Source organism: Meles meles, chromosome 4, assembly GCF_922984935.1.
Source record: "Meles meles chromosome 4, mMelMel3.1 paternal haplotype, whole genome shotgun sequence".
Classification (NCBI taxonomy): Eukaryota; Metazoa; Chordata; class Mammalia; order Carnivora; family Mustelidae; genus Meles; species Meles meles.
The window spans coordinates 14,526,568-14,539,858 of NC_060069.1; the positions used below are offsets into that span (position 1 = coordinate 14,526,568).

Sequence of the window (13,291 nt, forward strand, 5' to 3'; positions counted from 1 at the left end):
ACTTACTGGTTTTACTTACATTGTATTTCACAAACCAATAAAAACAAAACTTTTCTAGGACTGTTTTATTTTCATTTCGCCGGAGAGTGAGAAGCCATCCATTGTCCATTAAAACAAAACAAAACAAAACAAAAACTCTTATTATTTTCTTTTACTTTAGAATGGCTTGGGAAGACCAATGGCAGTCTGGAGTGAGGGGCCGAAACACCTCTTTTTGAGCCCAGGGGGGAGAGGTGGAAAAACCCGGGCGCTTTGTACTAGTTTTCAAGCGGAAAGACCCGGGTGACTAGGAAGGGGCCGCGCAACTAACTCGAAGCTGCCCTGTTCCAGTCCGGGGCTCTGGCAGTGTCAGGTGCGCCGGAAGAGGGCCACCACCCCTGGGGCGTCCAGCGGCCTCAGCTCTCTCGGACACCACGTGGGGGGACTGTCCCCTCCCAAGATCCTGGTTGAAGCCGGGTACCTGCCCTAACCTGTCTCCTCCCCTTCTCCAGTACCACACCCACGGGACTCCGGTCTCCCCGGGAGAGGGACGGAGCGGGAACAAAGGGGTCTTTGTTCACTGGCTCCTGGGGGGTGGGAGTCGCGCTCGCGCGCGTTTCCCTGCGCCCCCTGGAAACCCGGAGGCTCGGCGCCACTCGGCCTCTCCCTGCAGCTAGCGCCGTCCTCCACGACCCCAGCGCCCGAGGTCAGGGTGCGGCGCCCCGGGCCACTGCGGGCTCTTCCCGGGTGGGCGGGGTGGGAGGCGAGGCTGCGCTCGGCGGGAACTGCCACCCGCGGAGGGACGGTGAGAGGGGGGTGGGGTTCGGCAGCTGGCGGAGGTGGAGGAGGCAGGAGAGGGAGCCTGCGCCCGGCTGAGTCCGGAGGTGCGGGGCGGGCTCGCCAAGCGCTCGCCGAGAGGCTCCAGCCAGAGCAGCGGCGGCTGGAACGTGCTCCCGCTCTCCTTCCATCCTCCTCCCCCTGATCGGCCCCAGCACCGCGCCAGGTCCCCCTCAGCTGCCGTCAGCGCGCTCCCCTTCTCCATTCTTGGCGCTTTCCTCTTGAGCCATCCTTCTGGACAAACTTTGATGGAGAATTTCACACCACGCTGGAAAAATGCCGGTTATGAAAGGATTACTGGCGCCCCAGAACACCTTCCTCGACACCATCGCCACCCGTTTTGACGGAACACGTAAGTCTTGCACTTCGACGAGTTGTACGGTATTTTCCGAGAATGATTTTTCACGTATAAATTACTTTCCCTCCCAACCTTCTTTTTTTCCACCAGCGGAGTGAAATTCGTTCCGTTTTTGCAAAGGTGTCTTTTGTGCGGAGAAATTTCCTTCCACCCAAGGTTCAGCATAGTATTAACACTTTGGATTGGTGTAGTTGGCCCTCTTGACTTCCTGGGTTTGTGAGAACTAGAAAAGAGCCTGAAGAAAGACTGACGCCCGTGTTGAGTGTGGGACCCGTATTTCGGTATCTCCTTATGAAATTTTTAAAAATTAATTTTATGAGGTGAAAGTGGGAATGTCCATGTTAGTGAATTGCCACCTTATCTTACTAGAGTTTCAAAGCTGTCTAGATTATAGGATGAGTTTGGAATGTTATGCTTCTATGGAGCATCCTTCCTTGAGGTCTTTCGGATAGGCATGATTTCCCATCAGAGTTTAAGAAATGCAAACTAGAATCATGATTGCCAAGTGTAAGCTTTCTGTAGAATTCTAAGCGTTGCGAGTTTGTCAGAAAATTAATTCCAGCTTTTTAGCTAGAACAGTCTACCTCTCAATCCTGAAATTATCCTGACACCCTAGGAGAGACTGATGGGGAGGGAAGAGCTGGCATTATAAAGGCTGATCATATGAGAAAGTTTGGACATATTTTTTTGAGGGCGTATTATTGGACGTTTAGCTTGTTTCAGTTATAGTTGAAAACAAGGATATGGTGTTGTGAGTATGCTTGGAGACTGTTCATAATCACCTGCAAGTTGTTCTTTTTCAGGACCACGGTCAGGTCCCCGTTCCTTCCCAGGCTTCTCAAGCCTTTTTAAGGGCCCGCTGGTCTTCCCAACAGGCTTAGGAGTATGTACTTTCCGCCTAACAAATGCTCTCAGTTGGTTTCACTATGAACATCCCCACCTTCTTCCTACCTTATGTTGCTTCTGTGTGCTATCTTTCCTTTTTCTGCCTCTTACACAAAACTCAGGAACTCATTCTAAAGGCTTTTCTGTGGTTCAAGTATAATTATTTTTTACTATGATGGTATATTTCATGGAGCTGACATGAAAGAGCACATCTAATTCTATTTCTACATCTATAGACACATTCCTGTTATGGTGGGAAGAAAGTCCTGGGCTTTGTGCTTTGTGAATAGTTGGAAAAGTTTACATGAGAGGGAAGTGAAGAATTTACTTGATTTTGTTCAATGTTTGTTTATTTATTTATTTTTTCTTTTTTTAAAATATTTTATTTATTTATTTGACAGAGAGAGAGGTCACAGTAGGCAGAGAGGCAGGCAGAGAGAGAGGGAGAAACAGGCTCCCCACTGAGCAGAGAGCCCGATGCGGGGCTCGATCCCAGGACCCTGAGACCACGACCCGAGCCAAAGGCAGAGGCCTAAACCCCTGAGCCACCCAGGCACCCCATGTTTATTTATTTTTTCAATGTTTATTTTTGATGTCCACCCTACTCAGGGTAAAAGGTGTGAATATTCTTGTGGGGTTTTTAACTTTTGCTTTAACCATTCTCTCCCCTTTTATATTCTACATGTGTCAGACAGTATTGGTGAAGTGCAGTACAATGTGTCTTCTTTGAATAATAAGAGAAAATATTGTAATAAAACTTATAGTCCCCGCCACTGCCATTACCTTCACCACCCGAACAGCACATAAAATCACCACTGCTTTCTTTAGGCATGTGGAAATGTGGGTACTACTAATTATTACCTTAGAAACTGGTTAGTTTCATGCGTATGTTTCTTCTTGAAGTTGCAGATTTAAACCCCAAAGGTTCTCAATCTGGATCCCAAAAGCATCTATTGAAAATGAGGTTATTGGTAAATGGTAGTTACTTATCTCATCGTCATTTAAAGTTGAATGGAGTGCAAAGTGTAGTGAATCATCCCAGCACAGCTCTGAGAATTAACTGCAGCAATATATTTAGATATCAGTTACTAATGAGAAGGGCTTTGGAGCATCAGAATGAGATACCTTTGTCTCTTTATGTCACTGTAACATTTGATGAGCAGAGGGCATGTAGATAGGTGTACTAGTGAATAGCTCCCTTAAAAAAAAAAACCTACAGGGGCGCCTGGGTGGCTCAGTGGGTTAAAGCCTCTGCCTTCGGCTCAGGTCATGATCCCAGGGTCCTGGGATCGAGCCCTGCATTGGGCTCTCTGCTTGGCGGGGAGCCTGCTTCCTCTGCCTCTCTCTCTCTGCCTACTTGTGATCTCTGTCTGTCAAATAAATAAATAAAAAATCTTAAAAAAAAACAAACCTACAAACAAAATCCTAAGCATTAATGTTAACTAAAATGGAAGATGAGAAATTTTAGATTCTTATTTGGGAAGACCATTATTACCTACCAGCATCTAGAAAACAGAAACCAAAAACAAAGACCAAAACCTAAAACTGTTGGAGAATATGCTTGGTCTGTGCTCTATAGGGTTTGGAGGATTCCTGTAGGGAACCACTTTGTATGAAATCAGTCTGAAAATCAGTGAAATAAATTGCAAAAGGAGGAGTAACGTAAAGGTTTACTTTGGCAAGACTTTTTTGTTTGTTTTGTTTACAACATCTAATGAATACTCCTCATCCCAAAAAACTTCACTCTAGGAAAGAAGATTGTATTTTCCCATTTACTTCTTTTTTGAATTGCAGGATGACTTGAATAATCTGAAACTTAAAAAATACTTTAAAGAAATTTTTAGCTTCAGATTTTTCTGTATCTAGAATCATGGACATACCATTTCCCTGGCTAAGTATTTTATCTTATTGTGTTATCTCTTCTGTGTTTATAAAATTTTAAGTGTAATTACTACCCTGAAACTCTTCCTATGATCATCCTTCTTTCTCTTTATTTTTCTCTTGTGCAAGACAAAAGAATTTGCAAGTTTCAAATTTGCCAAATTGCCACCTGCCCAAATAAAAACTCTATAGAAAGTGAATGATGTTATAATACTCAAAATGTAATATGTTTATTTGGTACATTGCCTTATTTGTTAGTTATACCTTATATAGTCATCTTAGTTTCTTATTTTATTTTATATTGGGTAATCCTGATGAAAAAAATAAGAGAATGAACAGTAGCCCTGGTAAACCACCTTGCTAACTTAACCACCATGCAATGTTACTAGTCTTACTGACTTAATACTATAATGGAAAATAATCAAACTTAAAACATCATTCAAAATTTCTCCCAGGGATAAAAACAAGTATATAACAATAAAAGCTTATAAGATAATCTTCCTAATTTATCTGTTGAAATATTATCACAGGCAACATAAAAGAAGTTAATAATATATTTTATCATCTGATGACACTTTATTGTTTTATATAATAGTTATTCCTTGTAATATTTAAGAAGTGAGCTCTTTGTCAGGATTGAAGGATAATTGTGGGCCATTAATTAGAATTTTTTTCATATCCAGTGTAATTAAAAAAAATATTGGAATAGAAATCTTTTTAAATAAAACTATTCTAAAATACATTTACTTCTGAAATATGTTCTTCTGGTTTGTGTTTAATTGAAGTGCAATGAGACTAAGAAACTTGCAAACATTGAATATGTATGCCTTATTTAGGACAAAAAAGTAATGCCAATGAATTTTTTTAAACTTCTCACATGTAGGCACGCTTCTCACTGGAAACAATCTAAAACAGACAGGCAGATAGACACATTCACATACTAAGTGTTAACATCATGACCTGTATCTAGTTTACTTTTCCTACATGTTTTTTTATATGTTTACCGTATTAAAAAAAAAAAATCTTTTCTGAGTAGACTTTTGTGTTAAGCACATAAGTATTAATTTGGCCAAAATAAAGTATAGTAGAGAACATATAAGTATATATTTTTAAAAATAGTTTTTAGTATAAATATTTGTCATGGGATACCATTTGAGAAAAATACTTTTTTTTCTTTTTTTGAGGATATAAAGCATTCAAAGGGAAGTGTCCATTTTCAAACATAATGGTATATTAGCCTACATTTTCATAGGTGTATATTTGGCTACATTTTCCAGTCCTATCACGATTTGGTCAGTACTTCTCCTTTGGGATTAGTAAGACAAGATTTGAGCTTTAAAGGAAGTTTGTAACCCAGTGGACTCTATCAAGGAGATTCCAGTCAAAGTATTCAGAATAACAGTAGCTTAGACACTCATTCATATTTGCATATATTTTATGTCCTCCTGTATAGCCTGTTTAAAATGGCCCAAGGAAATTTGTTAAAATTGAAATACTTCCTTCACAGGGGCAACTGCAGTGGTTTTTCTTTTCATCTTTCCTTTCTTCTTTTTTCCCCATCTTTCCTTTCATGCTTTCATCAAGGAACATAGAGCTCTTAACATTACAGTCTTAGAAGGGTGATGAACCCAGTGCTGTTGGAAGGGAGAAGAATAAGGTAGGACACTGGAGATCTTCCCAAGTCTTTGCTGGGTTGTAGTTTGAAGAATACCAGCAAAGGCATTTAGCCAGTAAAAAAGAATGAGCTCCATTATGTTTGGGTCTGTCTGTAAAAGGCTATTACGTGAAAACATGCAAGGAAATAGCTAGCATTCTAGAGATATCTCTCCCGAAATAGAAGTTTATAAAGAGTCTTTAAGAATTTTTTTATATGCTAGTTGTAGTCTCTTTTATTCTTATTGTTCATGTTTAGGGAGATAGTTCCTTATCAGTTTTCTTTTTCTCTGTAGTAAATTACCACAAACTTTGTGGCTTATTATCTTACATTTTCTGTAGGCCAGACATCAAGGCAAGGGTTAGGTTGGTCTTCTGCTTAGGGTCTCACAAGGCTGCAAATAAGTCGTTAGCTGGGGCTATAGGCCCTCTTCCAAGGTCATGTAGTTGTTAGCAGAATTTAATTCCTGCAGTTTGTGATTGAGGTCTCTATTGTCTTGCTGTCAGCCAAGGACTTTTCTCAGCAACTAGCAGTTTCCCTCAGGTTGTTGCCACATGTCCTCTCATTAGCCCTCTCACAACCTATGGTTTGCCTCTTTCACAGAGGAAGGAGTGACTCTCTTTTAAGAGTTTGCCTAAGTCAGGTCCAGCCAGGATAATCTCCGTTTTGATTAACTCACCGTCAATTGACTATGGATCTTAATCACATCTCTAAAATCATCTGTTCTGCCTATAGGCAAGAGAAAGGGATTAGACAAAGTGTATGCACAAGCAGTTGGGAATCTTGGGGGTCATCTTGAAACTGTCTATACAGTTGCTATGCACTGTTGTATTATTATACAAAACTGGATGTTCTCACATTTGTTCTTCTAAAAAGTAGATTTATTAAACACACTCTGAAATTCTGTATGCATGAAACCCTCCTGAGTTTCCATCTGGAATCTTAGTGAATATAAGGCCCAACTTGCTGGAAGGAGTAAGTTGATTCCCATCTTGCTTCACATCTGGAGATGGTACATTAGTACGACTTGTCTCCTTCATTTTAGTCAGCCGTTCTGAGAGACTCTTAATTCTCTGGTCTAGAAGTAATGTGGGAGCTGTTGGATTGTTTTCAGAGTATTAATCCCAGTCTCTTAACAGGGTGCTCCCTATGTATAGATAATGAGAGGGAAAGGGAGAAAGAGGAGAGAAGAAAGAAGAGGGAGGAGGGAATTATTTATTCTCATTCTTTGACTTTGTAGATGAATTCTTTACACTGCAAAGGCTTTATCACAGTGGTTCTCATAACTTCTGTGCAGTGAACAAAGAGTTTGATTTATAGGACTTGGATTTATGTCTTTATCAGACATATGTTTATTTCTTTTGATGAGTGAAATACACAAATAATAAGAAAAGTTCTATTATGTAGTCTTTAAAATACTTGATAATTTTGTTTTGACATCATTATATATAGGAAAATTGGTAGCTAATGTGTTAAAAATGGAAGTTATGCTCATAATATATTTTTCCTATGCTCTGGCTTTTAGTATCACCTGTAGACCAAAGGCTATGGCATGAACCCTCTTCTAGCACGAGAAATACATTGAAGATCCTGAGTTACTAGTTTCTGGGACATCCTAGACTCAATGTACTTCTAGAATGATACAGTTCCCCTGATGAAATCTCTGCCTTATTCATCAATAATCAGTCATTTCTTCAATAGTATTTAATCAACACTGTCTATATACAAAGCCATTATGCTAGGATCTTTGGAATAAATCAGTCTTGCCCTTTTCTCAAAGAAGATGATAAATGTATGCAAAAATTAGTATAGGTTGGAAAGGGATAAGAATATTCAGGAAATACAGGCAAGAGGCTGTGCAAACCTGGACGAGACAGGAATAATTTCTGTGGGTGAATGATCTGGGAGGGTTTTATATAATGAATGGCTTCTGGGTGGGAATGATTGGCTCAGATATGATAAGGGCAAAGATGATATCTGTTCACTCTGCTAATTTGTGTTGCATTGTCATTGAAGCTAAAAGAGGGGCTTCTTGAAGTATTTTAGGGGGCGTGAATGGCAAAAGGTAGAGGCAAGAGGAGAATGGGAAGTCAGTTAGGTGGGACATGGAATGTCTTTAAAGTCAGAGTACATAGTCTTAGTAAGCCATTGGAGGTGGTGGATTCGCATCTTTGTAAGAGAGTATGGTGCCATCTGTGCCTAGAAACTCTCAACCTTTCTGTATTCCACAGGTTGACGTGTAATGCAAGAGAAATGCCCACCTTGATACCTAGGAAGTTTCCTCTTACTTTCTCTTCTAAAAATGCTTTTACACTTTGACAAGGGTTCCAGAGAATGCAGTGGATTGATGTATTCTTCATTTTCTTACAAATGTCTGCTTTGCCCAGGGAGCTAACTTTTATCTCTTAGGAAAGGGAGAGATTGATTTCTGACCGCACAGCTGAGTACGCTTCTCCTCCAGGGCTGTGTTATACTATAAAACTGTGCCTGTGGAGAAGAAAAAGAATAGAGGGTGTGCTAGCACTCAGTCCTAGTGAAGTTGACTGGAGAAATGCCAATGGTAAAAGGTACAGAATTGCAACCACTGCAGAGATAGTAGGGTTCACCCTGGCAATGTATATTTGCTGAGATAGTCTAAATGCTAAGTTTTAAATCCATTTTGGTTTAGCAGAGCCTACAAACAAAAAAGATGAGACTTCAACTTTACCTGTGACATAGTTCATATTTAGCAACTGGAGCAACTGAAGAGCTTTCTCAGTAATTCAAACAGTCAAATATAATTCTTGGGTTATAAATTCCCTGGAAGGTATATTTTGGTTTTCCTTCATAGCCGTTAATGCACTATCTATCTCCCTTAAACCCTTCAAAATTCACATGTCCCCAAATGAGCTAGTCATCTTTCCTAGCCTATGAAGCCTATTTGTCTTCTTAGGTTTCCTGGCTCCATTATTGGCATCACCACCCACCCATTTCTCCAAGCTAGAAATCTGAGTCGCCCTCGACTGCCCACACATCTAATTGGTTATCAGGTCTTTGAGATTTTCCTTTAGAAATGCCCTAATCTGACTCCTCACCTCCTGTTCCTTGCTTTTTTAAGTTTGGTTCCTCTGTTTCTTACCTACACAGTTGTAACCGTAATCTCCCTGGATCCCTGTGACCATCGGCCTTTATCCTGCTTACCCCCACCCTTCAGCCTAAGTCGTCCCTAGAGTGATTTCCGATAAAAGCGGTATGATTTAATCATTTAACTCTCCTATTTAAAGCCACCCATCAGCTCCCTGCTACCTCTTGGAGAATGTCCAACGTCCTTAGTGTCATATGACCCCAAGATGATTCTGCAGAATCTTTTCAAACCATTGTCTCCCAGACTGCAGACATACTCACCCTGAATCCCCTGCTGTTTCTGGTCTCTGGGCCTCTGCTGGTCACTTGACGAGCAAGATGCTTTGTTTTTTTCAAGAGCTATCCTGAGGGTTGCCTTGTATCTAAACTTTTTCTGTGACGCTCCAAGTCGAGTTGGGTGCCATTTGTTCTCTGCTTCCACGTGATCTTGCCCACTCACTTATGTTCTGATGATAGGCTTTCTTTCATATTTCAGTGTTCAGTTCCTTCAAGTCCTGACTATGTCTTTATTCCTTTGAATCCCCCTTGCTCAGACTTAGCTTGGAACAAAGTCATTGCTCAGTTAAGTGATTCTTTGCGTAAAAGAATTGCAAACTCCTTGAAGGCTAGGGTTGTGCAGTCATTGTCTTTATTTCCCTTTGACGCTAACTGGTTTTCCTTTGATTCAGTATTATGTTGTTTAGCTTTAGTTTTGAAGCATAATTCTAGACTGGTTTCCAGTACCTCATTTTCACATGGTTCGAGTACTCATTTCTTTCATTAAAGTTTAATGATAATAGTGGCTACCATTTTGGGCATGTCTGCATATATTCTGTATACCATGCTGGTGCTTTATTTGTTCTTACACAACCCTACAGCCCAGCAAGGGGGAAGGCAGTCCCCCTTTTTGTTACAGATGACAAAACTCGAACTCAGCATTTTTGTATGTTATCACACTAGCCTGTGATTTTTCTACTATAGCCTGTGATTTTTCTACTATATCACACTGCTTTTAAAATGTGTTTTTTATAGCAAGTAAAAACAAACTAGGGCAATCTGTGGTATCATTTCTAGTTTCTAACTCTTGCAAAAAGATTTTCTGCTTTAAAGTTTTTAGCCATTTCTAGTATACCCTGTTTTTTTTTCTTTTGATATATTATGCTTTAAGTACTTGTCAGTTAAAGAATGTTTTTAGATTAGTATTTAAGACTCATGTCTGGAACTACTTAATGCATTCACTGTGCAAAGCAGTTCTGCTCATCAAAGAAAATCTACTGTCCATTTTTTAAAAAAATAAAGAAATCCATTTTCTTTGCGATTTTGGTTCTTTGAATTTGCTGATTTTAGAACTTGTGATTCTTTTATTGTCAGGCTAATCTTTCTATAGAAGATATTCTAATTCTCATAGCTATTATAGTGACATCATTTTGTGTTTTTACCTTGTTAGCATCTTACAGAAGAAATTCTTCTACCTATTTTGAGTCTGCTTTTATTGGGATAAATATATTCTCCACTGTCAGGTATTGTTGACGTCTTTCAACAGAGATCATTTACCTATTCTCTGCAAAGACTTTACAGGAAGAAATAAGGTACCTAGCTCTCCAACTTGCAAATGTAATCTAAAGATCTTTCTTTTCATGTTTTCTTTTGTTCTGTTAAGTCTTTTGGGTGGGCTTCCTTATTGTACTTGTCAGTCCAAATGAGGTTCTCATTCTAGTTATTGAACTAGAAGGATCTGAGACCAGAGAACTTATCAGTCTTTCCATGTTTTTGTTTGATTTCCTAGAAAAAAGGATCCACATAAGATGTTCACATGTTATCAAAATATCAAAACACCCAGTTTGACAAGTAGACTTGCCCTTAATTGTGGTGTTCTGGTTATTTCTTCAGTGGAGAGAATAATGTAGAAGACAAAAGTGGAAATATTTTTGACCTTCATGCCTAAATAAATGTTTCTATTATGATTCTATAAATGGTGGAAAAGATTTCATGTCTTGGGACTGCAGCTTTTGTATTGTATTAATTTGGTACATCTTTGGTTAGGTTACATTTCAGTCATCTGAAAAGATGTCATGTTGCCCTCTTACAAACAGTATGTGGATTCAGACTTTAGAATTAATAATCACTGAGGACTCTTGTCCATCTGTACAGTGCTCCATATTGTCTAGTGTATTTTTGGTTAAAAGAAACCAAAAGTTATACAATTATTTGAAAGGTAGTACTAGTAACTAATATTTGCAGAACATTTCAGTATATTTGTTTTAATCCCATCACTTAAATTACTTTTGAATTTAAGATAAAAAGTGACTTCCTATTATAATTTTAAAATGTACATTTGTTTTCTGTAAGTGAAATTCAACATTGTTTAATATATTTAATGTCTACTGAATTTCCTTTTCTGGGTGTTGTTTGTCCGTGTTCATTGCCCTTTATTAATTGGATTATTGGTATTCTCTATGAGTTTTTTAATATAGTAACAAAATGAATACATTTATTTATTTATTTATTTATTTGTTTATTTATTTGACAAAGAGAGAGACAAGGAGAGAGGGAACACAAACAAGGGGAGCGGGGGAGGGAGAAGCAGGCCTCCTGGGGAGCAAGGAGTCTGATGTGGGGCGGATTCCAGGCCTCTGGGATCATGATCTGAGTCGAAGGTGGATGCTTAAAGACTGAGCCACCTAGGTCCCCTAAAATGAATACATTTTTGAACATTTTATGTATTTTTGTGAGAGAAAGAGAGAGAGAGAGAAAACAGGAGGGGGTGGTGAGTGGGAAGGGGCAGACAGAGAATTGGGGCTCCATCCCAGGACCCCAGAAGCATGACCTGAGCCAAGACAGACGCTCAACTGATTGAGCCACGCAGGTGCCCCCAAAATGAATATTTTATTAGTAAAGAGAATTGTATATGGTTTTGTTTCCAATTTTGGTCTTTTTATTTTTATATAGATGAATTAATCAGTTTTCCGTATTGTGTGTTTTTTGTCATGCTTAGAGAGGTATTTTCCATACTAAGCTTATTTTAAAAAAATATCCTACAAGTGCTTTACCATTTAATTTTGTACGTTCAAATTTGTTCTCCTCCTTTAATAAGTTCTGCAGTTTGATCTATTGAATATGATGTAGGGATCAAAATTTATTCTTTTAGATGCCTATCCATTTTCCCAACATTATTCAGTAATTCATCTTTTCTGTGCTTATTTGAGATGTCTAGTTTATCATTTTATATTCTGTATTCCTGTGTGCATATAGATAATATTCTATAGCTCTATATGTAATTTTTCTATTTTATGACTTTCAATCTTATTACACTCATCTATCTTTTTCTTTGCATTAGTACCACAGTTTTAATTATAGGAATTTTATGATATGTGTTACAATTCTTATTTCAGGGCAGCTGAGTGGCTCAGTTGTTGAGCATCTGCCTTTGGCTCAGGTTGTGATTCCAGGGTCCCGGGATTGAGCCCTGGATTGGGCTGCCTGTTCAGTGGGGAAGCCTGCTTCTTCCTCTCCCATTCCCCCTGCTTGTATTCCTTCTCTTGCTGTCTCTCTCTCTGTCAAATAAATAAATAAGATCTTTAAAAATAAAATAAAATAAGATAAAACTCTTATTTCACTATTTTCCCCAGAAACTTTTTACTTGACTAATAACTTATTTGGAAGTACCTAGGAATTTAAGAATCAGATTCTCTAGCTAAAAAATAGTTGTTGGTATTTTTAACATAATCTGTAGGAAACATGATATTTTTATGATGCCAAAAATTGGTATCAAAAACTTGTGTGTTTCTGTCATTTATATCTTTTAAGGGGTTTTTCAATAAAGTTCTTGGACATTTCTTACTTATTTTATTCCTAGATATTTCATCTTTGGAGTTCTATGTAAAATGGAGTCTTTTGTACAACCATTTCATTTTTCTGATTCAGTTATGTTTGTTTATTTGAAGGCTATTGATTCCTATGTGTTACTATTTATTTTTTTTTTAACTAGCCAGCTTGCTGAGTTTCTGTTATCCTTTGCAATAATTTTTCAGTTGGTTTCTTAGGGTTTTGGGGGTATGAGAAATAATACTGTCTTCAAATAATAAAAATTTTTCTTGTTTGTTTCCAATTTTTACAACTCCTATATTTTGTTCCCTTAATTTTTTCTATTGTCTAATTGCTTTGGTTCATATTATACAGATTATAAACACTATTAAAAATTGTAATGGTTAAGAAAATCCTTCCTGTTCCTGACTTTCAATGGAAATTATTTTAGTGTTTTTCTAATAACTATTTTTCTGGCTTTTAGTTTGAGAGATAGATATTTTATTATATATTTCCACTTTATTAAGAGAATTTGTTATATATCCCTATTTTATTAATCAGTTTTATAAATTGGCTTTTCATCAAGTAATTCAGTGTTTCTTATTGAATCAATTAATATAATAAATTCAATTGAACTATCCTTGTATTCTTTCAATAAATGTTATTTGACCATGTTACTGGATTCTACCATGTTTTATTTAGAATTTTTACACTGGAAGCACACACACACAAATCCACACACATACATGTATGTGTGTGTGTATAATATTGACATTAATTTTCTCTTTTCG

General features: G+C 38.1%; 1 protein-coding gene across 1 annotated transcript in view; it reads left to right on the forward strand.

The window, feature by feature from the left end:
- Positions 1–1,092: 1,092 nt before the first annotated feature.
- The window catches only part of KCNH8 (potassium voltage-gated channel subfamily H member 8), a 386,460-nt gene continuing 374,261 nt past the window's right edge, over positions 1,093–13,291 (forward strand). The window contains exon 1 of the mRNA XM_046003267.1: positions 1,093–1,168. Within this exon, the coding sequence (XP_045859223.1) occupies positions 1,093–1,168 (76 nt within the window). The remainder of the gene's footprint in view (positions 1,169–13,291) is intronic.